General features: G+C 40.8%; 1 protein-coding gene across 1 annotated transcript; it reads left to right on the top strand.

The window, feature by feature from the left end:
* On the top strand, positions 1-22,940 carry LOC132819178 (volume-regulated anion channel subunit LRRC8C-like). Its single transcript, XM_060830614.1, has 4 exons — positions 1-58; positions 6,359-6,508; positions 19,615-21,922; positions 22,916-22,940. The coding sequence occupies exons 2-4, from the start codon at positions 6,361-6,363 to the stop codon at positions 22,938-22,940; spliced, it is 2,481 nt and encodes an 826-aa protein (XP_060686597.1). The 5' UTR covers positions 1-58; positions 6,359-6,360.
* The last annotated feature ends 276 nt before the right edge of the window (positions 22,941-23,216 follow it).

Genomic DNA, 23,216 nt, shown 5'->3' with positions numbered 1-23,216 from the left:
CACTCGGTTCATAAGGCTGCTCAGAGAGAGAGAGAGAGAGAGAAACATAGGTCCCAAGGTAATCTCTTACCGTCTCCAAATAGAAAGATAACGGCATTGTTACGGAGATGAATAAGGACCACAACATAAGAGAAACGTTATTTTGCCAATCTATTTATATTTCATCAATTGATCTCCAAATAAAGAAGTAATGACATTATCAAGGAGAGAATTAGATGAATAGCTGATTAGGAGTTGATTTATGAGGTATAAGTACAACAAATAATAGTTACATTGTGGATCCAACATGAGGAATCCTGAACTATTGACGTTTTACAGTCACTAAATCTGTCACGAATAAAATAAAATGTTTGGTTACACCGATTTAACTTAATTTACTTGGTTGAAAGGGGATTAAGTATATAGATTAAATTGCAGAAATAATCGAATCAGAGAACTTTTTTCTTTCTGGTCTGCTGCTTTCTTTCCCATGTTAGAGTTTGACAATAATCATGTCTCATTGATTTTTTACAGTGCTCAGAAAACAGCAAAGTATGATTTTCTCATTTTGATAAATTATGGGTTGGTCAGAGAGTAGGAAATTGATTTTTTTAAAAAAAAAGATGGGGTGGCACAGTGACTCAGTGGTTGGCACTGCTGCCTCACAGCACCAGGGTCCCAGGTTCAACTCCAGCCTCGGCCGACTGTGTGGAGTTTGCACATTCTCCCCGTGTCTGCGTGGATTTCCTCTGGGTGCTCTAATTTCCTTCCACAGTCCAAAGACCTGCAGGTCAGGTGAATTGGCTATGTTAAATTGCCCGTAGTGTTAGGTGCATTAGTCAGGGGTCAATATAGTGTAGGAGAATGGGTCTGGGTGGGTTACTCTTCGGAAACTCAGTGTGGACTTGTTAGGCTGAAGGGACTGTTTCTACATACTGTAGGGAATCTAATGTAATCTGAAACATTCAGAGGGAGAAATGAAGCTTCATTTGGAGGTCGTCACTGATGCTGTTACCTAGCCAGGTAATATCTGGATATCAAACCTACACCCTAAACCTCAACTTGAGCTACAAACCTTCACAAGCTTTGCGGGCTTCACTTGGAGGTCGCCACTGATGATATTACCTAGCCAGGTAATGAAATGTCTGGATATCAAACCTACAGCTCAGCGAGCAAACCTACACCCCAACATCTCTGTTTATATTTCAGATTTCCAGCATCTTGCTTTTCCATCTTCTATAGTTTTGCTTTTGTATTTTATATGACCTCCGTATTGAGTCATTGAGCCATACAGCATGGAAACAGACCCTTCAGTTCAACTCGCCCATGCCGACCAGGTATCCTAAACTAAACTAGTCCCATTTGCCTATATTTGGCATATTTTCCTCAAAACCTTCCCTATCCATGAACCTGTCCAAATGTCTTATAAATGTTGCAATTGTACTTGCCTCTACCACTTCCTCTGGCAGCTTGTTCCATATTAAACTGCATCTGCCATGCATCTGACCACTCACCTGTCCAGGTCACCCTGTAATCTCCTAACATCCTCCTCACATTTCACCCTGCCACTCAGCTTAGTATCATCAACAAATTTGCTACTATTATTACTAATACCATCTTCTATATCATTAACATATATTGTAAAAAGCTGCGGTACCCGCACTGATCCCTGCTGTACCCCTGGGACCTGGGACCTGGGGCCTGATGGTCTACATCCCTAGGTACTGAAGGAGGTGGCTCTAGAAATCGTGGATGCATTGGTGATTATTTTCCAGAGTTCGATAGATTTGGGATCAGTTCCTGAGGATTGGAGGGTGGCTAATGTTGTACCATTTTTTTTAAGAAAGGTGGGAGAGAGAAAGCAGGAAATTATAGACCAGTTAGTCTGACCTCAGTGGAGGGAAAGATGCTGGAGTCTATTATAAAGGATAAAATTATGACACATCTAGATAGTAGTAACAGGATAGGTCAGAGTCAGCATGGATTTATGAAGGGGAAATCATGCTTAACTAATCTTCTGGAATTTTTTGAGGATGTAACTCTGAAGATGGACGAGGGAGATCCAGTAGATGTAGTGTACCTGGACTTTCAGAAAGCTTTTGAAAGTCCCACATAGGAGGTTAGTGAGCAAAATTAGGGCGCACAGTATTGGGGGCAAAGTACTAACTTGGATTGAAAGTTGGTTGGCTGATAGGAAACAAAGAGTGGTGATAAACGGCTCCATTTCGGAATGGCAGGCAGTGACCAGTGGGGTACCGCAGGGATCAGTGCTGGGACCGCAGCTTTTTACAATATATGTTAATGATATAGAAGATGGTATTAGTAATAATAGTAGCAAATTTGCTGATGATACTATGCTGGGTGGCAGGGTGAAATGTGACGAGGATGTTAGGAGATTACAGGGTGACCTGGACAGGTTAGGTGAGTGGTCAGATGCATTGTAGATGCAGTTTAATGTGGATAAATGTATGGTTATCCACTTTGGTGGCAAGAACAGGAAGGCAATTTACTACCTAAATGGAGTCAAGTTAGGTAAAGGGGCAGTATAAAGAGATCTGGGTGTTCTTGTACACCAGGCAATGAAGGTAAGCATGCAGGTACAGCAGGTAATGAAGAAGGCTATTAGTATGTTGGCCTTCATAACAAGAGGGATTGAGTATAGAAGCAAAGAGGTTCTTCTGCAGCTGTACAGGGCACTGGTGATACCACACCTGGAGTACTGTGTCCAGTTCTGGTCTCCAAATTTGAGGAAAGACATTCTGGCTATTGAGAGGGTGCAGTGTAGGTTCATGAGGTCAATTCCTGGAATGGTGGGACTACCTTACGCTGAAAGACTGGAGTGACTGGGCTTGTATATCCTTGAGTTTAGAAGACTGAGAGGGGATCTGGTTGAGACATATAAGATTATTAAAGGATTGGACACTCTGGAGGCAGGAAGTATGTTTCAGCTGATGGGTGAGTCCCGAACCAGAGGACACAGCTTAAAAATAAGAGGTAGACCATTTAGGACAGAGATAAGGAGTAACGTCTTCACCCAAAGAGTGGTGGGTGTGTGGAATGCTTTGCCCCAGAGGGCAGTGGAGGCCTAGTCTCTGGATTCATTTAAGAAAGAGTTGGATAGAGCTTTCAAGTTTATTAAAGGGTTATGGAGATAAGGCAGGAACAGGATACTGATTAAAGATGATCAGCCATGATCATATTGAATGGTGGTGCAGGCTCGAAGGGCAGAATGGCCTACTCCTGCACCTATTGTCTATTGTCTATATATGCATCACCCTCTGTGTGAAAAGGTTACCCCTCAGATCCCTTTTAAATCTTTCCCCTCTCACCTTAAACCTATGCCTCTAGTTTTAGACACCCCTACTCTGGGGAAAAGATCTTGGCTATTCACTTTATCCATGCCCCTCTTGATTTTATAAACCTCTATAAGGTCATGCCCTCAGCCTCCTACACTTCAAGGCCTATCCAGCCTTTCCTTATAACTCAAATCCTTCAGTAACATAATTGTAAATCTTGTCTGCTCATATAGATTATGTTATAATGTTTAACTGATTTCTCATTTCTATTCTGTGTGTGCCGTCATAGTGCATGTTATGTGTAATGAATTACACATATTTACTTGGTTATATATTTAACTGTATTTTTTCCTATATTCAATCATCTCCATTTTTAATACAGTGTTTATCATAACCAGTTGATAAATGCAAGCTTTATATGCAATAGTTAGGGAGACTTGAGAGTTAAATCTCCAGACTACCTGGAGGTCAGAGTTTATATTCAGATTGTTACAGGTTTATGTGCATGATTTTCATTCCCAATATTAGCAAGACAATTTCAAAGCCAAATGCTGACAGAAGCATTAACAAATAATGGAACAATAGGAGGTTAGTCAGGATTTGCATCCATGCATAAGGTCTATATATACTGTTAACAGTCCTTTGTGTACAGATTGTTTGTTGTCTACCTGTTCTGAAAGATAATTGGCATGCTGTCTTCATGTTAAGTCATTTGCCCCAGTAAGTTTTGAACCCAGGTCAATGAATTTGTGAAAAGAACGAATTCAGGCCTTTATTGAATTGGGGTGACATATGTGTTTTCTGTTTTATGTCAAACTTCACATTGAGATCTCTATGTACTGTGTACAGTTTTTGACCTTGTGAATTGTATTTAATTTCAGCCTGTCTGGTAAAATGACTAAAATAAGATAACTATAATTTCTTGTTTTCCAAGCACTGTGAAAAATCAATGAAGCATGATTATCATTTGTAGTACATAGCCTTCATAAATCAATCTATCTCCTGGGTAATGCCATTATCTCTTTACTTGGAAGTCTGTTCTGCATTAGGAATGGTTTGGTGATGGGTAGAATATTCTGAATCTTGTCCAGGACTTATGCTTTATACTCATTCTTAGATTTGTAGCTAGAATTTAAATTAGGTGCTTCACAGTGCCAGGGACCCAGGTTCAATCGCAACCTTAGGTGACTGTCTGAATAGATTTCCTCCAGGTGCTCTGGTTTCCTCCATCACTCCAAAGATGTGCAAATGAAGTGATTGGTCATTGTAAATGAGGCGTTTATGGAGTAGGGTGCTGGGTCTCGATGGGATCCTCTTTGGAGGGTCAGTGCAAACTTGATGAGCCAAATGGTCCCTTTCCGTACTGTAGGGATTCTAGAATTCTAAATAATCAGCTTATGTTTGTGTTATCCATTCCATTCAGCATTCTAAGGCCAAGGTGCATATTCTCTCAACTTTGTTTTCACCAATGAAAATAAGTTTACGTTGTAAAATTTCTCTTCCTAAAACTCTGTTTCCTACATTCCTCTAATTCTATAGAAATATTCTTGCTCAACTCTAGACCTCCAACATGGCATGTCCTTTTGAAAGTAGTACACTAAGCACTGCACAATGTTTAGAGTATGACTGTAACAATTAAATAAACAAGGTGAGAAGAGCACAACTGAACTCAATTTTTATAACTCTAACCCTTGCTTTCAAATTCCTACCTGTTCTATCTCACCCTCACTCTGCAATCTCTTCACATCTCACAAACCTCTGGTATATTTGTGTTTTACAAATCCAACCCTCATGAGTATCACTGATTTTACACAACTCATTGCTGGTGTTGCTTAGCTCTTGAATTCCCTCCATTAACTTCTCTGCCTCTTTTCTCTTTCCTATGTTAAGACAGGCATTCAGTCACCGAGATGTACAGCACAGAAACAGACCCTTCAGTCCAACTCATTCATGCCAATCAAATATCCTCAATAAATCTAGTCCCATTTGCCAGCATTTGGACCATATCCCTCTAAACCCTTCCTATATATATACACCCAGATGCATTTTAAATGTTACACTGTACTAGCCTCCACCACTTTCTCTGGTAGCCCATTCCATTCTGACCACCCTCTGCTTAAAAAAGTTGTCCCAACGTCCCTTTTAAATTGTTCCCCTCTCACTTTAAACCTGTGCCCTCTAGTTTTGTATTCCCCCCATTCTGGTGAAAACACTTTGTTTATTTATTCTATCCATGCCCCTTATGATTTTATAAACCTCTATAAGATCACCCCTCAGCTTCTGATGCTCCAGGGAAAAAAGCCCCAGTCTATTCAGCCTCTCCATATAGTTCAAGCCCTCCAACCCTGGCAACATCCTTGTAAATCCTTTCTGAACCCTTTGATGTTTCACAACATCCTTCCAATAGCAGGGAGACCAGAATTGCATGCAGTATTCAAAAAGTGGCTCAACCACTGTCCTGCACAGCCACAACATGACTCTCAACTCCTATAGTCAATGCACTGACCAATAAAAGCAAACATATGAAACACCTTTTTTCTCTGTCCTATGTACCTGTGATTCTACTTTCAAGGAACCCTATGAACGTGCACTCCAAGATCTCTTTGTTCAGCAACACTTTCCATGACATTACCATTAAGTATACAAGTCGTGTCCTGATTTGCCTTTCCAAAATGCAGCACCTCATGTTTATCTAAATTAAACTCCATCTGCCACGCCTCACCCCATTGGCCCTTCTGATCAAGATCCCACTGTATTCTGAGGTAACCTTCTTTATTGTCCAATACACCTCCAACTTTGGTGTCATCTGCAAACTTACTAACCATACCTCCTATGTTCACATCTAAATCATTTATATAAATGACAAAAATCATCCTTAAAACCTGCCTTTTTGGATAAGACTTTTGTCATTTTCCTTAATATCTCCTTAAATAGTTCAATGTAAAATTTTGTTTGATAACACATTAATGAAATATCTTGGGTTGTTTTGTCTGTTAAAGATGCTATGTAAATACACATTGCTGTAATGAAATGTTGGATGACATTGATTTCTGTAACTAGCAATATCTTTTTGTTCATTTTAGGTATGTTTTCAGTGGTTGAGCTGAAGTATTTTGGAGACCAAAGAACTACATTTAAAATCTTAAAACCATGGTGGGATGTTTTCACAGATTATTTAACTATTATGATGCTTATGGTAGCAGTTTTTGGTGGGACATTGCAGGTAACACATTGTTTGTATTGGCACATATGTATATAATATAGGATTTGTGTTGTTCCACTTTATCTGGTTGATTAAATGTCCATTCCAACCAGATTGTTTCTGTAATGATGTTTCACAGAAAATGCCAGGTTTCAAAATGATTTTATAAATTTTTACCTGCAGAGTGTTTGAAAAGCCTTAAACAATGAAAAATGTAGCATGTGCCTATCATAAGTGAGTAATTTATCTACATCTGTTACAACAATACTGAATTTAAATAACCATTTTAACTCAGCTATAGTGGGCATTCATTTTAATGCATATAGTCTGGGAGATTAACCTTGTGTACATTAACTGATTGTCAGATTTGTTTTTTCAAATGTGGATTTAAATGCTTGATATTAATTATTTTTGAGTTCATGAGGCATTATAAAACAAGAGACTGGAATTAAGGATTCAGTTCCAACCCTGTCTGCTTTGTGTTATCCACAATTTGTTCTTATCTTTATATGTCTCAATAAAATGTAAAATCAGTCAATATTGACTACTTCAACTCTATCATTTGAGGATAACATTATCACATGATTTTCACAATGATACAGCATAAACAGCAATAGATACTGGGAGCAGTTGGATAGATTTTGATTACTACCATGTATTACATGTCTTAAGCATAATACCATTAGCTATACAGTGTTTAATGTATACTCAGCATCACTGTCTCTTTCTCACAAACCAAGAAAGGAGATAGATACTCTGAAATGTGTATTATACGTGTATTAAATTGAGGCTAAATCCACCAAAATGTTCAGAATTTTTTATGGTCCAAGAAAATGGGCACTCAGGTGAGGAAAGAAGGCATAGGGTAAAGTACAAGGTTGCAAAGGACAGGATCTCAAAAAAGGAGCTACCACGACATGAGCCATCTTAACAAGTGAAGCTAGTCAAGAAATACTAGAAAACCTATTATAAACTAGATTCCTGACCTTGTGACCTAGAAAGCGAATAATCAAATTAAATTGTAGTTGTCACTCCGGTTTCAAGAGGCCTGAAAAATAGTACAAGGCATAGCAAATATGTTAATGGAGAGTGATCAAATATGTTTGCTATTTGTTTTTTTTAGATTAGATTCCCTACAGTGTGGAAACAGGCCCTTTGGCCCAACCAGTCCACACCGACCCTCCGAAGAGTAACCCACCCAGATCCACTTCCCTCTGACTAATGCACTTAACACTACGGGCAATTTAGCATGGCCAATTCACCTGACCTGCACATCTTTGGACTGTGGGAGGAAACCGGAGCACCCGGAGGAAACCCACGCAGACACGGGGAGAATGTGCAAACTCCACACAGACAGTCGCCTGAGGCTGGAATTGAACCTGGAACCCTGGTGTTGTGAGGCAGCGGGGCTAACCACTGAGACATGCACCCCAAAACCCAGTTTACCAAACAAAATATTTTTAACAGTTAGGAAGATAAACACTGTTTCTAGTAAGCAATCTTCAAAAGAAAATCCTGCTGCAAATGTACCCTAAGATTTGTTCATTTTAAGAACCCCTGTATATAGCGAAGTGATAAGACTAATGGAAAGGCCCCTGTGCATGTGCAGATGCAAGCCATAACATCAGCTGACTGTGGCAGACTGCAAAATCATCTGTCCTTCCTGGGTCAGTAACACTCCATTCTGATCAGGGCAATCACCTTTTCAGTAGCCTAGTGTGTTAGTTGATCATGAATTGCCACCAACATTTGACACTTGAGGTTGTCAGGAAGGTTGATTTGCTTCACCTCTCTCCTTGTCATGAACCAGTTGGTAGAGGACTTATCCTTCTCCGTGATCCTTTTCAAGAATCTCAGCAGTTTTTATCCCTGTTTGGACTTGCGCATCAGCTGTTGTGCTGGATTTTGGTATTTCAGTAATGTGGTAATTTGGTGCACCGACCTCTACAAAGCTGAAGCCAGGCACCAACTTACACACGCCTCCTCCTACTGCCCCCTTGACCATGATCTCACCTTCCATCACCAAACCATCATCTCCCAGACCATCCACAACCTCATCACCTCTGGGGTTCTCTCATTCACAGCCCCCAACCTCATCAGCCGAGAACCCTGCACTGTCTGATTCTACCTCCTACCGAAGATTCACAAACCTGAGTGTCCCGGTCAACCCGTTATCTCAGCCTGCTCCTGTCCCACCAAACTCATCTCTTGACACTAATCTGTCCCCCTTAGTCCATGAACTCCCCGACTACGTTCGGTCAGGACACCACCCTCGCACTTCAGCTCCTCCAAGATTTCCATTTCCTTGGCCCTCTCTGCCTTATCTTCACCATGGACATCCAGTCACTGTACACATCTGTCCGCCACGACAAATTCCTCCAACCCCTCCGTTTCATCCTCTCACGCCATCCCAACCGGTACTCTTGCAGTGACACACTCATTCGACTGGCTGAACTAGTCTTTACCCTCAACAACTTCTCCTTCCAATCCTCCCACTTCCTCCAAACCAAAAGGGAGCCATGGGTACCCATATGGACCCTAGCTAGGCCTGTTCTTTATCGGGTATGTGGAACAGTCCATCTTCCACAGTTACACTGGCACCGTCTTTTCCTCTGCTACATCGATGACTGTAACGGCGCTACCTCATGCTCCCATGAGGAGGTTGAACAGTTCATCAACGTCACTAACACCTTTCATCTCATCCACAAATCCACCTGCACCATCTTGCACACCTCCCTCCCCTTCCTGGACATCTCCATCTCTGGCAACCGACTAACCATGGATATCTACTACAAACCCACCAACTCCCACAGCTACCTGGTCTATACCTCCTCCCACCCCGCTTCCTCTAAAACACCATCCCTTATTCCCAATTTCTCGGCCTCTGCCAAGGAAGACCAATTTCACGATAGAACATCACAGGTGGCCTCCTTCTTCAAAGACCGCAATTTCCCTTCCCATGTAAAGAACAATGCCCTCCAGCGCATTTCCTCCTCTGCCCTTGAACACCACTCCTCCCAAAGCAACAAGGCAGGACACCCTGGTCCTCAACTTCCACCCCACGAACCTCCATTGCATCATCTCCGTTACTTCCACCACCTGCAAATGGACCCCACCACAAGGGATATATTTTCCTCCTCACCCCTATCAGCGTTTCCTCCGCTACTCCCTTGTTGGATCCACGCCCACCCACCAGCACTCACCCCACTCCCGGCACCTTCCCCTGCCACCTCAAGAAGTTCAAAACCTGCGCCCACACCTTCCCCCCTCACTGCCATCCAAGGCCCCAAAGGATCCTTCCACATCCATCAGAAATTTACCTGTACCTCTATTAATGTCATCTACTGTATCCGTTGCACTCTATGTGGTCTCCTATACATTGGGGAGACAGGACACCAACTTGCGGATCATTTCAGAGAACATCTCTGGGACACCTGCACCAACCAACCCCACCACCCTGTGGCTGAACACTTTAACTCCCACTCCACCAGGACATGCAGATCCTGGGCCTCCTCCATCACCAAACCCTAACCAGCCACCGCCTGGAGGGAGAATGCCTCTTCTTCTGCCTCTTGGGACCCTGCAACCACAAGTGATTGATGTGGATTTCACCAGTTTCCTCATTTCCCCTCTCTCCATCTTATCCCAGTCCCAAGCTTCCAACTCGGCACTGCCCTCTTAACCTATCCATCATTCTTCCCATCCATCCTCTCTACACTCCCCTCCTATCTATCACCTTCTCTCCTACCTTCATCTATTTATCGCATTCTCCCAGCCCCATCCCCCTCCCATTTATCTCTCAGCCCTGGCCCACAAGCCTCATTCCTGATTAAGGGCTTCTGCCTGAAATGTCGATTCTCCTGCTCCTTCGATGCTGCCCGACCTGCTGTGCTTTTCCAGCACCACACTCCTGACTATTTCAGCAATGCTGTTGTCTGCTGATGTTGAATCAATCAGCTGAAGCCATCAGTGATAATCTCAAAAGGTCCATGGAGAATCACTAATTAATCCCTCTGTGAAGAGAGTTGAGAACGAGTGCCCTTGGATAACAGGCAAAGGCCTGCCCATGAACTGGGCCTTTTATAAAGTAGAGCCAGGGATGGGTCTACAGAACTATCTGTCCTCGGCTGAGACTAGCCTAGAGTAGTAGCTCTATTCTGGTGTTCAATAATAAATTATGTTCCTTTCAAGTCATGCTTCCTGAGTTAGTACACCATTGGAGGACCTCTTTTGAGATGAAATCTACTTATCTAGATTTGGTTTGGATTTCATTCAAAAGTGAATCGGTAGCACTGTGCCGAATCTTATTCCACGTGTAGGAAATCAGGGTTGCAATGTTGCCTTTGAATTGGGCTTGTGATTGGCATGAGACATAGTCTGTCCTTCTTTGATCAATCTCTGACTAAGGGCATCAAAATTAGTTTTGTCTCTCCTGTACTGAACCTGCAACTGAATTGAGGATGTTTATTGGCCCATTATAGTCTCTGATTCTAGCTTGGCAGATGTTAGTAAACACTGCAAACTCTGCACCTATCAGAAAGTCTCTGAATTTCTTGGAGTTACCCACGTTAAAGCTAGCAATTTATGTTTCATATTAGACTGATTCTTCATATTCTTATTTGGCTTGAGACCCCGACTGGCACACCACTACAACCTCTTTTCTGCTGTTCAACATGTGGTATTGCTGCTCCTTGGCCAAGAAAAATTGACATTGGTTTACAATAAAGGAAATAGATATCTGGTAGCTAAGGACAAGTGATGAGACAACCCTACTTGAGGGTGTAGGAGAAGTGTTCACACAAAGTCATAGAGATGTACAGCATGGAAACAGACCCTTCAGTCCAACCCGTCCATGCCGACCAGATATCCCAACTCAATCTAGTTCCACCTGCCAGCACCCAGCCCATATCCCTCCAAAACCTTCCTATTCATATACCTATCCAAATGCCTCTCAAATGTTGCAATTGTACCAGCCTCCACAACATCCTCTGGCAGCTCATTCCATACATGTACCACCCTCTGCGTGAAAAAGTTGCCCCTTAGTCTCTTTTATGTCTTTCCCCTCTCACCGTAAACCTATGCCTTCTAGTTCTGGACTCCCCAACCCCAGGGAAAAGACTTTGCCTATTTATCCTATCCATGCCCCTCATAATTTTGTAAACCTCTATACGGTCACCCCTCAGCCTCCGATACTCCAGGGAAAACAGCCCCAGCCTGTTCAGCCTCTCCCTGTAGCTCAGATCCTCCAACCCTGGCAACATCCTTGTAAATCTTCTCTGAACCCTTTCAAGTTTCACAACATCTTTCCGATAGGAAGGAGACCAGAATTGCACACAATATTCCAACAGTGGCTGAACCAATGTCTTGTACAGCTGCAACATGACCTCCCAACTCCTGTACTCAATACTCTGACCAATAGAGGAAAGCATACCAAATGCCTTCTTCACTATCCTATCTACCTGTGACTCCACTTTCAAGGAGCTATGAGCCTGCACTCCAAGGTCTCTTTGTTCAGCAACACGCCCTAGGACCTTACCATTAAGTGTATGAGTCCTGCTAAGATTTGCTTTCCCAAAATGCAGCACCTTGTGTTTATCTGAATTAAACTCCATCTGCCACTTCTCAGCCCATTGGCCCATCTGGTCAAGATCCTGTTATCATCTGAGGTAACCCTCTTTGCTGTCCACTACACCTCCAATTTTGGTATCATCTGCAAACTTACTAACTGTACCACTTATGCTCGCATCCAAATCATTTATGTAAATGACAAAAAGTAGAGGATCCAGCACCGATCCTTGTGGCACTCCACTGGTCACAGGCCTCCAGTCTGAAAAACAAGCTTCCACCACCACCCTCTGTCTTCTACCTTTGAGCCAGTTCTGTATCCAAATGGCTAGTTCTCCCTGTATTCCATGAGATCTAATCTTGCTAATCAGTCTCCCATGGGGAATCTTGTCAAACGCCTTACTAAAGTCCATATAGATCACATCTACTGCTCTGCCCTTATCAATCTTCTTTGTTATTTCATCAAAAAACTCAAACAAGTTTGTGAGACATGATTTCCCACGCACAAAGCCATGTTGACTGTCCCGAATCAGTCCTTGCCTTTCCAAATACTTGTACATTCTGTCCCTCAGGATTCCCTCCAACAACTTGCCCACCACTGACGTCAGGCTCACTGGTCTATTGTTCCCTGGCTTGTCCTTACCATCCTTCTTAAACAGTGGCACCACGTTTGCCAATCTCCAGTCTTCCGGCACCTCACCTGTGACTATCGATGATACAAATATCTCAGCAAGAGGCCCAGCAATCACTTCTCAGATTCAACTCCCAACATTAGCTTAGATGAACAATGGTTTCATGAACAGGCAAATAAAACAGACCCTGGACCTCATCTACTTGTCCACTTTTGCTTTTTGTTTCGCTCTGCTATTTTAATGCTTGCAGTTACTGAGTTATTATCATGATTCATGTTACCTTCTTATAATGGCTTCAGTAGAAAGCTTCTGCCAGCCCAATGTTATAGACCAGACCAAACCCCCTCAAAATATATTAAGAAGATAGCCTAGACCTAATGTCCTCTCATTTTAAAAGTAAAAATACAGACCAAATTAAAATAAAAGAAAGGAATTGACTAAACTGGAACTTTATTGAAATGCTGAACAAAATATTATATTAACTACTACGAATTGACAATTGACAATGGTAACATCCCATAAACATACCCTTGACAAAAGCAAATTCAGTAAAACAGATTGTCTCATATGCAATTCTAGCAGCAGGAAGAGAGAGAGAGGATTAAAAGCTTCTATATTCAGCTTCAAGACTCCAGCAACTTCCAAAAGCTAAAACTAAAAATACTTTTCTAAAGGAGCTTGACCCCATCCATTCAGGCTGCTTCTATTGTCCAACTTTTTTTTAAAAACTTCACAAAAGGCCTCACAAGCTGTTTACTTTATTGGCTTTGTGCAGACCACTCATCACCTCTGTCCCAACATCTCTTCATTTCAAAGAAGGACAAAATACTCCTCTTAAAACCATAGTGTCATCAAAGCAACAAGATGGCTTCTAGCGACCCAGCATGGCAGTCTTGGCCCAGCCCGGCGGTCTCCTAGTGTGGCGGTTTTGTCCTAGTGTGGAGGTCTCGTCCCTGTTGGTCTTCTTTGGTGTCAGCTTCCAAATTTTCCAGCAGCCCGGGCGACCTTTTGTCTTGGAGAAGTGGTCTCAGCCCGGTATGGCAGTCTTCTTTGGCAGACTCTTCTGGCCCCGTATTCCAGCAGCCTGACATGAGGTCTTGTGCCAGCATAGCGTTCTCATCCTGGAATGGCAGCTCTGGGTGTTTCATCGTTTCTTGATCGGCTTTCCCCAAGCCCAGGAGCCATTAATTCAACTGGGATGAGCTTTTTCTTAAGTTTTTTTTAATTATGTATAACTTCCGCAATTAATACAGGGGTCATGGAGGGTGACTATTACTATTTTTCATGTAAAAGTACATGTGACAATAAATTTCTAATCCGTTCTAATTCTATGTGAACAGTTCTAGGGTCCCTACAGCTGATATGCCTTGAGTGCACAGAGCAAGGTCAAAGACACCGAAGCACTATCTGAAAACCTTGTAATGTCCTGCTTACAGCAATCACCACACATTCTTCCCAAGGACTCCTGGAGTACAAAATCATAGAATTGTTGGAGTGCAGAAGGAGGCCATCAGCCCATTGTATCTGTGTCAACTTTCTTGACCTGCTGCAAACACTTGGCTTTTCTCCATTACCCTGCAAGTTGTTTCTGTTTAAATAATCATCCAGTCCTTTCTTGAATACCTCAGTTGAACTTGCTACCACTATACTTGCAGGTACCACATTACAAACCCAGAACCACTTTGTGTGAAACCTTTGTCCCCACTTCACATTTGCTTCTTTTGCAAACTGCCATCTGGATATGTCTTAACATATTTAACCTCAACATCATGGATAGTTTTGACTTCCTGCTTTGACTTCCTTATGTTCACTGGAGTATTGATTGGATCATGAACTAACAGAAACCCCAGGGAATGAAAAGTGTGATTGAGGACAGATATGGAGAGCTTGATGTCGCCATGGTAGTGAATGTCTGATCCACATGAAGCACAGACCTGGATGACTAAAGGGACATCAGAGTTGAAAGTGTGGTGCTGGAAAAGCACAGCTGGTCAGGCAGCATCCAAAGAGCAGGACAATTTACGTTTCGGGCAGCAGCCCTTCATCAGGAATGAGGCTGTTCCTAATGAAGGGCTGTTGCCTGAAACGTCGAATCTTCTGCTCCTCAGATGCTGCCTGACCTGCTGTGCTTTTCCAGCACTACATTTTTTACTCTGATCTCCAGCATCTGCAGTCCTTACTTTCTGCTAAAGGAACATCAATCAGTTCACAGCCTCAGCAAAATGCTCACAAAAAATACTGCTTGTTAACGATTGACATCCTCAATCCCGTGTCAATTTGGCACAGTGCTTCTACTTTGCCAAATTTCACATTCACTGTAGGGTAAGTCTTTATTTCTGTACATAAGACTGAACCTTTTCCTGAAGGAACCTTGTCCAAATTCCCACTTGGCTCTTCGGGGAAGGCCAAATAGTTTAATGTCTGTTGAGAAGGTAAGGCCTTTGCAATAATGGCATTGATAGCTGTGGTTGTTGCAAGAAGTCTTTTTCGAAGTTCCCATCCCTGTCACAATTCAAGCATCTCTTTGGAGCAAGGACTAGTTCTGCCCTTGTTGTGCTACAATCTGCCCTGCCTGTCTCTTCAGCCAAACGTCTACATCCCAGTCAATGCTGACATTCATCTCCTTGATCGTAGCTTCTTTTCTGGCCTTGTAAGTCCAATTTCTTCCTATGATCCTCTGCCCAGCATTCCCTGAGCTTTCCTACACAGATGCTCCACTACAAACATACCTATTTGCTTATGTTAAGGCTCCAGGACACCATACCAGCATTGTATCCTCAATCCAGTCTTCAAACGTGGATCATCAGGTTCTCCTGATCTCCCCTCAAATCAGTCCAGTTTCCTACTCATTAGTAAGTGAAATATACAAATAGGTATGCTGCATCCTTCCTTTGTAGTATTAAGGAATGTATCCAGAAGCCTCTGTCTGGATTTGTCTGAAGGGCCAATTTGCTTTGGCAATCCTTGCGTCTCCAATGATACTAAAGCAACTTCAGCCTCCCTCATGGACATTGCCAGTTTCAACTTTTGAATCATCTACTCTGTTTTGGCCAGGCACCTTACAACCTGTTTGCCATAATTTGATTCATGTATTATAGAATACAGCCAACTACATCAGAAATTTGAGTATACCGACAATTCAAGGATAATGAAGCAAGGAGTCTTTATTCCACTGGCATCAGATCATCACAAACATTAAGGAAAATTAATGTTTAAGAAGGAAGGCACTACTTAAATAGAATTAAACACTTAGTTTGGACCTGTTTGATCTCTTTTCCCATAAGACCTCTTCCCAAAGACATCCTTTCTTCTAGACAAAGTCTGTTGAACTGCTCCAGCTGCCCTGCACAGTGCCCTCTGTCGTCATTGCCACATGTTGCTGGAGGTCCCAACACAACAGTTTCACTTCCTTGCTCTGCACCTCCCTGTCTATGATCACCTCCTGCTCGGGGTTTCATTACATGTAGTCATTTACTGAAACAGAGATGTTGGAGAAACTCTATTTTAAAAAAAATTGTGGAACACTATCTGGTTAAATTTTTTATTTATCCCCCAACTCCTTATGTACTATACACTGAGTCAACAGAACTGGTCCTAAAACTCTTGTAATTCTCCTTTGTGTGTGTTTTTTTTCCCTCCCTACTACACTTGATGACTACACTTCAGAAGTACTTAATTTGCCCTTAAGTGCTTGGGATGTCCTGAGGTTGCAAATCATGCCATATTAGTGCAAGAAGGTTTATTCATTCTTTTTATCAGATAGATAAATTAGAACAAGAGAGCTGGAAGTGACATGTTTGCTCTATTCCTTAGTAGAAAAGCCATACTGATTTTGAGTCTTAGTTGAAATTGGAATTTGCTGTGAAGGGTAATGCTGCCTCCTAGTGCCTTACAAAACACTACTTGCAGGGTTCAACTTTATTATGCACACTTTTTTGTCATCTTACAAAACTGAATCATATCGACTAAAATGATCAAGTAGTAAGTTGAAAAGAGATGGACAATGAATGAATGTGTCACAATAGAATGATAATGACAATATAATTAAAACTCTTAAAATGAACATTTTTCTTAGATGCAAGGCAATTTTTAAACGCTTCTAATGTTTTTTTATAAAGAACACACTATTGAAAAACTGACCATACCAATTTCACTAGTAAATGGAAATTTGTTGATTTTTAAAGACATTTTCAGATATTTAAAGCTAGGTCATTTGTGGGTAGTGTGATTAACATAAATTAAAATGCTTGATCTTGTGATCATCCCATTTTTAGCTATATTGATAAGCTCCAAGTTATTATTCAAATGTATCACAGAATATTTCAATGTGATGTTTTATTTTTAAATGATGTTCAAAGACACTAACTGACCGCAAGCATTCAGGGCCGGTTTGGGGATAAATTTGAGGAATAAAAATAAGTGGGCAGATTATTATCTAAATGGTGGTAGATTGGGAAAGAGGAACTGAAAGGAGTCCTGGTTGTCCTTGTGCACTAGTCACTGAAAGTAAGCATGCAGGAACAGCAGGCGGTTAAGTAGACGAATGGTATGTCGACCTTCATGCAGAGTGAATTTAAGTACAGGAGCAGGCATGTGTTGCTGCACCTGTTCAGGATATTGTAGTGCCAAACCTGGAGTTTCATGTGCAGTTTTGTTCTCCTTATCTGAGAAAAGATTTTCTGGCTATTGGTAAAAGTTAAGTTTTCAGAGTCCAACTTGCTCATAGGGCTGTTATGTCATTAGACAGCAAGGACTGGTGGGGTTTAACCTGAGGATCACCACACCTCAGGTGAGGGGAAGGTTGAGAATGACTTGACTTCATGATAACCTAATTCAGTACAGGAATTGAATCCACCCCATTTGTACTACTCTGTATTGCAAAACAGCCATCCAACCAACTGAACAACTAACTCCCTGTCTGACAATAGAAGGGAATGCAAAGAAGGTTTACCAGACTTATTCCTGGGATGACAGAACTGACAGTCAGAGAGAAACAATTGGTAAGGACTATATTCACAACACTTTAGAAGAATGAGGGGAATCTGAGAGAAACAAATAGAATTCTAACAGAATTAGACAGGGTAGGTGCAGGAAGATGTGCCCAATGACCGGTAGATGACATGATGACTGTGACCGGGGGTCCCAGTCTAAGAATAAGGAGTAGGCCTTTTAAGAACAGACTTGAGGAAGAATTGCTTCACTCAGAGAATGGTGAGCTTGAGGGATTCTCTGCCAAAACCCTGAAGACTTTCAAGAAAGATATAGATGTAGTTCTTAGGACCAAAGGGATCAAAGGATATGGGGAGAAAGCGGGATCAGGTTACTGAGTTGGATGATCAGACATGATCAAAAAAAATGGCAAAGCTTGTTTGGTCAGCCAAATGATCTATTTCTGCTCCTAGATTTTATGTTACTATGTAAAAACATTTCTCAAAAGCAGCACAATTTTGAATGTAATTTGCAGCTGAATTGTCTTCCTGGTCTACAACGGTCAGTGGTCCTAATGAAACTCCTTTAAATATTTATATTTTCAAATGTAAAACTGACATCAGATGAATACATACAGTATATTTATAAGACAAATCATGGCTGTGTTACATACAAATTGGAGGTTCCTCTTTGTTCTTGCTATAAATGCAAAAGGAAATGCAGATGCAGATCACAAGTTCGTCAAAATTGCAGTACTTTAAAGATGCCACATTGTTAAGACATAGAAATATAGGATCAAAGAGTATTTGCAGAACAGTGGAAGGCCATATGGGCATTAAGGTCTGTGCTGGCTTCACTCAGTGCCACTCCACTTCCTTTTACATATCATGCAAATGCTTCCTCTTCAGATAATGATCCGAATCTCTTTTCAAAACCACACTTGAATCTTCCTCATACACAATCATGGGCAGTGTATTCGAGATCTTAGCTAATGTGTTGCATAAAAAGATTTTTCCTCAAGTTGCCATTGTTTGTTTTTCACATTAAATTAGTGTTTTCTATCACTAGTCTTGATCCTATCACTAATGGAATCAATGTTTACCTGTCTAATCTGTCCAGACCTCTCATGGTTTTGCATACCTCAATCAAATCTTTGCTCAACCTTTCTTCTCCATGGAGAACAATCCCAGTTTCTCCGATCTATCTGCATAATTAAAGTGTCTCATTCCCGGATTCATTCTCATGGCTGTTTATTATATCCTCTCTAGTGTCTTCACGGTTCTTCCTAAAATGTTGTGTCCTGTACTGGACACATTATCCCAGTTGAAGCTGACCTAGTATTTTACATAGGTTTATAACTTATTTGATTTTGTACTGTATACCCTCACTAATAAAGCCCAGGATCTCAAATACTTTTTGACCTCTCATTCAATTTGCACTGCCACCTTCAAAATTTGTACATGTTTATCCCCAGATTCATCTGCTTCTGCTCCACCTTTAGAACTGTACCCTTTATTTCCCTTCGTCCCATGAAAATTAAGCATTTCTCCTTTTAATGCATTAAATTTCATCTACCACTTACTTGTCCATTCCACCAAGCTGTCTATGCTTTTAAGAAGTTTAACACAATCCACCTCGGTGTTCACAATACTTCCAAGTTTCTCGTCATCCACAGATTTTGAAATTGTACTCTGCACACCAAAGCCCATGTTATTAATATATATCAAGAACAGCAAGCATCATAATATCCACCCCTTGGAAGCCTCATTTCCTTCCAGTCCATAAATACTACAGTTTATCACTATCCTGTTTTCAGTCATTCAGTTAATTTTGCATCCATATTGCTGTTGTTTTTTTATTGCTCTAACTTTGTTCATCTCTTTATCAAATATTGTTAAACCAAAAGTAGATATCTCCAGCATCTAATGACAGTTCTGTATAGTTTGTTGGATTTATAGCAAATTTATTTTATCCAAAATGTATTTTTTTGTATTTAAACAGATATCGACAGACAAGATAATCTGTGTCCCTGTGCCAGAAGGCTTCTCAATGACAACTATGCAGTGGAACAAAAGTGCTCTTAAGGGTCGTAAACTAAATAGTTTTGATTCTGGATTTAAGACTGATTTGGATCGTGAACAATACAATTTAATGGATCAATATTGTTATGACCATGCAATTCAATGGTATTCAAAATATTTCCCATACATAGCTATCATTCACACACTTATATTTTTGATTAGCAGTAACTTTTGGTTCAAATTTCCGGGAACAAGTTCCAAAATTGAGCATTTTATATCAATACTTGGAAAATGTTTAGACTCTCAATGGACTACTAAGGCACTTTCAGAAACTGTTTATGAGGATTCAGATCTGCAGATTCCACAAAGAACTGTTTTATCAACAGAACCATCTGTGTCTTGTTCTTTAAATTTACAGCAGTCCTCTGATACCGTCCTTTTGCTGGGACAAAAGGAATCCAGTAGTGACAGAGTATGTGAGAATGATGCACAAGCGTCATTGTGCAAACCTCCTTCGAAGACTTTCAAAACTGTTGGAGGTGGTGTTTATGGTCATGCTGCAGTGAAAATCCTAGATAAAAAGGAGGGTGAACAAGCAAAAGCATTGTTTGAAAAGGTCAAAAAGTTTCGTCTGCACACAGAAGAAGGTCATATTCTTTATATGATGTACATAAGACAAACTATTTTACGCACTGTTCAAACAATTCTAGTTCTTGCCTATTTTGTAACTCGAATTCCTCAAATGAAGCACATTGTGCACTGCATAGATAAAATTCATATCACAGGCTTCACAGAATTTTTTTGCATCCATGGTCTTTGGAGGATATTCAGGATGTTGTCTATCGTGTATGTAGTTGTCATATTCATTTATTGTATAACTTGTATCTACACATTGTACTGGATCTTCTATTTTAAACTTAAAGAATACTCATTTGCATATGTCAGAGAAGAAACTGGGATTGATGACATTCCTGACGTGAAGAATGATTTTGCATTTTTACTGCATTTGATTGACCAATATGATAAACTGTATGCTAGGAAGTTTGCTGTATTTCTTTCTGATGTTAGTGAAAACAAACTCCGTCAACTGAACCTCAGCTATGAATGGACACACGAGAAGCTTCAGCAACGTATCGTTACTAATGAAGACAACAAAACTGAATTACATCTCTTTATGCTTCCTGGTATTCCTAATAATGTTTATGATATTTATAACCTGCAAGTACTAAAATTGGAATATATCAAGGATGTTTCTATTAGTGCAGCCATTTCACAGCAAACATCACTCCAAGAACTGTGGGTGTACAACTGTATAATAAAAGTTGAAAATCGAGCACTTGCATTTTTAAAAGACACGATAGCAATTTTACGAGTTCGATTTGCAAATGCTTTTGAAATACCACAGTGGATGTACTGTCTAAAAAATCTCCGTGTACTGTATCTGGAAGGAAACTTATTAATTGACAATAAAACTTCAATTGTCCTGCAATCATTATGTGATTTAGAACGTCTTAGGTCTTTGCACCTTAAGTCCAATGTCACCAAAGTACCTGCTGCAGTTATTGATGTTGCCCATCACCTTCAACACCTCACAATTCACAATCAGGGCAAAAAACTTACCACTCTTAATGGCCTCAGGAAAATGCTCTGCCTGTCAGTTCTAAAGCTGTATAACTGTGATCTAGAGAGGATCCCAAGTGCTATATTTAGCTTGAGCAATCTTCAGGAATTGGATCTCAAAGACAACAACCTGAGGACATTAGAAGAACTGGCTAGTTTCCAGCATCTTCACAAACTCTCCACGCTCAAACTCCATCACAACAAAATTACGCAGATTCCTCTATATATTGCCAAGGCTAGTTCATTGGAAATGCTTTCTTTAACTAAAAATAATATTACTTTTCTTCCCTCAAATCTTTTCAAGCTTACTGGGTTACGACATCTTGAAGTCGGTCATAATAATATCACAAGCATTCCTATTGAAATCGAACAGCTGGAGGATCTTCATTATTTTGACATTGAAAGTAACAAAATATCTGAGCTACCTTTGGAGCTGTTTTATTGTACAAAACTTCGGGTGTTGATACTTTCGTACAACCTTTTGACTTCCATTCCACCTAAGGTGAAAAATTTGGCACAACTGAGACAATTGGATCTGAAAGGGAACAAACTGCAGTATTTGCCACCTGAGCTAGTGAAGTGCCAATGTTTGAAGAGGAGTCAGTTGAATGTAGAAGAGGATATTTTCAACACACTGCCATATGACATTAGAGAAGAGTTTCTAAACAGGGAATCTAGGTGAACAGTGTGTAAAATTCATTATTTTAATTAAATGAATAGTTTCTCTTAGATTTTTGTGCACTTCAGAAATGTAACTGTTGCAATAGATCCTTGTATTTTATTCAACAATTACACTTTTATTTTCTAAACCAGATCCTGCACTTAAAATAGTAAAATATTTCAAGATACTTGATTCTGTCAAAAAAAATGCCAGCTGTGGCAGAACAGTTATGAGGGAGAAGAAAGAACAAGAGCAGAGAAGTATGATGTTCAGCTGATTTTAGATCCTGCTAAAGATGGACGGAGGGTGACCCAGAACAGGAACAGCAGAGAGAATTTGAGGACTTAGAGATTGGGGTGAAGCAGAAAGACAGGTGTTTATAAATGAGATTGAAAATTCAGTGTATTAGTAAGCAGGCAAATGATATTTGCCATTTGTGGAGACTGTAGTGTTGATGAGAAGATTGTTGTAGAATGCTGCAGATGACAAACGTGAATAGGTATTCAACAGAGACATGCCACAGAGGTTGCGTGGTAATAGACTTAGTGAAATTTTCAGGATTATGGAGAGAAAGAAAGAAACTGAATTGAACTAGTTTGATAGCTGTCCAAAAAGTTGCTGAAGCATAATGAGATAAATTGTGGTCCTGGCCAGTATTTTATTATTTTTGTCAATACTACGTTTGAGAACATTCTAGTTGATCTATGAATTCCCATGTCAGCAAGCTTTGGAGCAAGAGGGTTTTGGGTCTGGAAGGGACCAGAGTATCAAGATCTGGATCTCATGCAAGAGGTGTGTTTACTAAGGGTGATGGAAATTGGAACAAAGATCCAGAATGATTAACTCAAGTCTGGTCTATGTGGATGTGTGGAAACACTAGGGTCATTCAGTGAATCTTCGAGTAAAAAATGAGGTCTGCAGATGCTGGAGATCACAGCTGCAAATGTGTTGCTGGTCAAAGCACAGCAGGTTAGGCAGCATCTCAGGAATAGAGAATTCGACGTTTCGAGCATAAGCCCTTCATCAGGAATATGAAGGGCTTATGCTCGAAACGTCGAATTCTCTATTCCTGAGATGCTGCCTAACCTGCTGTGCTTTGACCAGCAACACATTTGCAGCTCATTCAGTGAATCCCTATACTGTGGAATCAGGCCATTCAGCCCATTGCGTCCACACCAATCCTCTGAAAAACAACCCACCCAGATCCAACCTCCTCTTCCTATGCCTGTAGCTCTGCATTTTCAATGGTTAATCAGCTTAACCAACACATGGACACTATGGGCCATGTAGCATGGCCAATCCACCTAATCT

The sequence above is a fragment of the Hemiscyllium ocellatum genome, chromosome 9 (assembly GCF_020745735.1).
Source record: "Hemiscyllium ocellatum isolate sHemOce1 chromosome 9, sHemOce1.pat.X.cur, whole genome shotgun sequence".
NCBI lineage: Eukaryota > Metazoa > Chordata > Chondrichthyes > Orectolobiformes > Hemiscylliidae > Hemiscyllium > Hemiscyllium ocellatum.
This window is presented reverse-complemented; position numbering and strand designations above follow the sequence as displayed.

Bases quoted from the DNA above. Each gene is read 5' to 3' on its own strand.
- LOC132819178 (XM_060830614.1), top strand. From the start codon at position 6,361: ATGTTTTCAGTGGTTGAGCTGAAGTATTTTGGAGACCAAAGAACTACA. The intron at 6,509-19,614 runs GTTTGTATTGGC...AGATATCGACAG, and splicing joins GACATTGCAGGTAACACATT to ACAAGATAATCTGTGTCCCT. The intron at 21,923-22,915 runs GTGAACAGTGTG...CGACGTTTCGAG, and splicing joins TTTCTAAACAGGGAATCTAG to CATAAGCCCTTCATCAGGAA.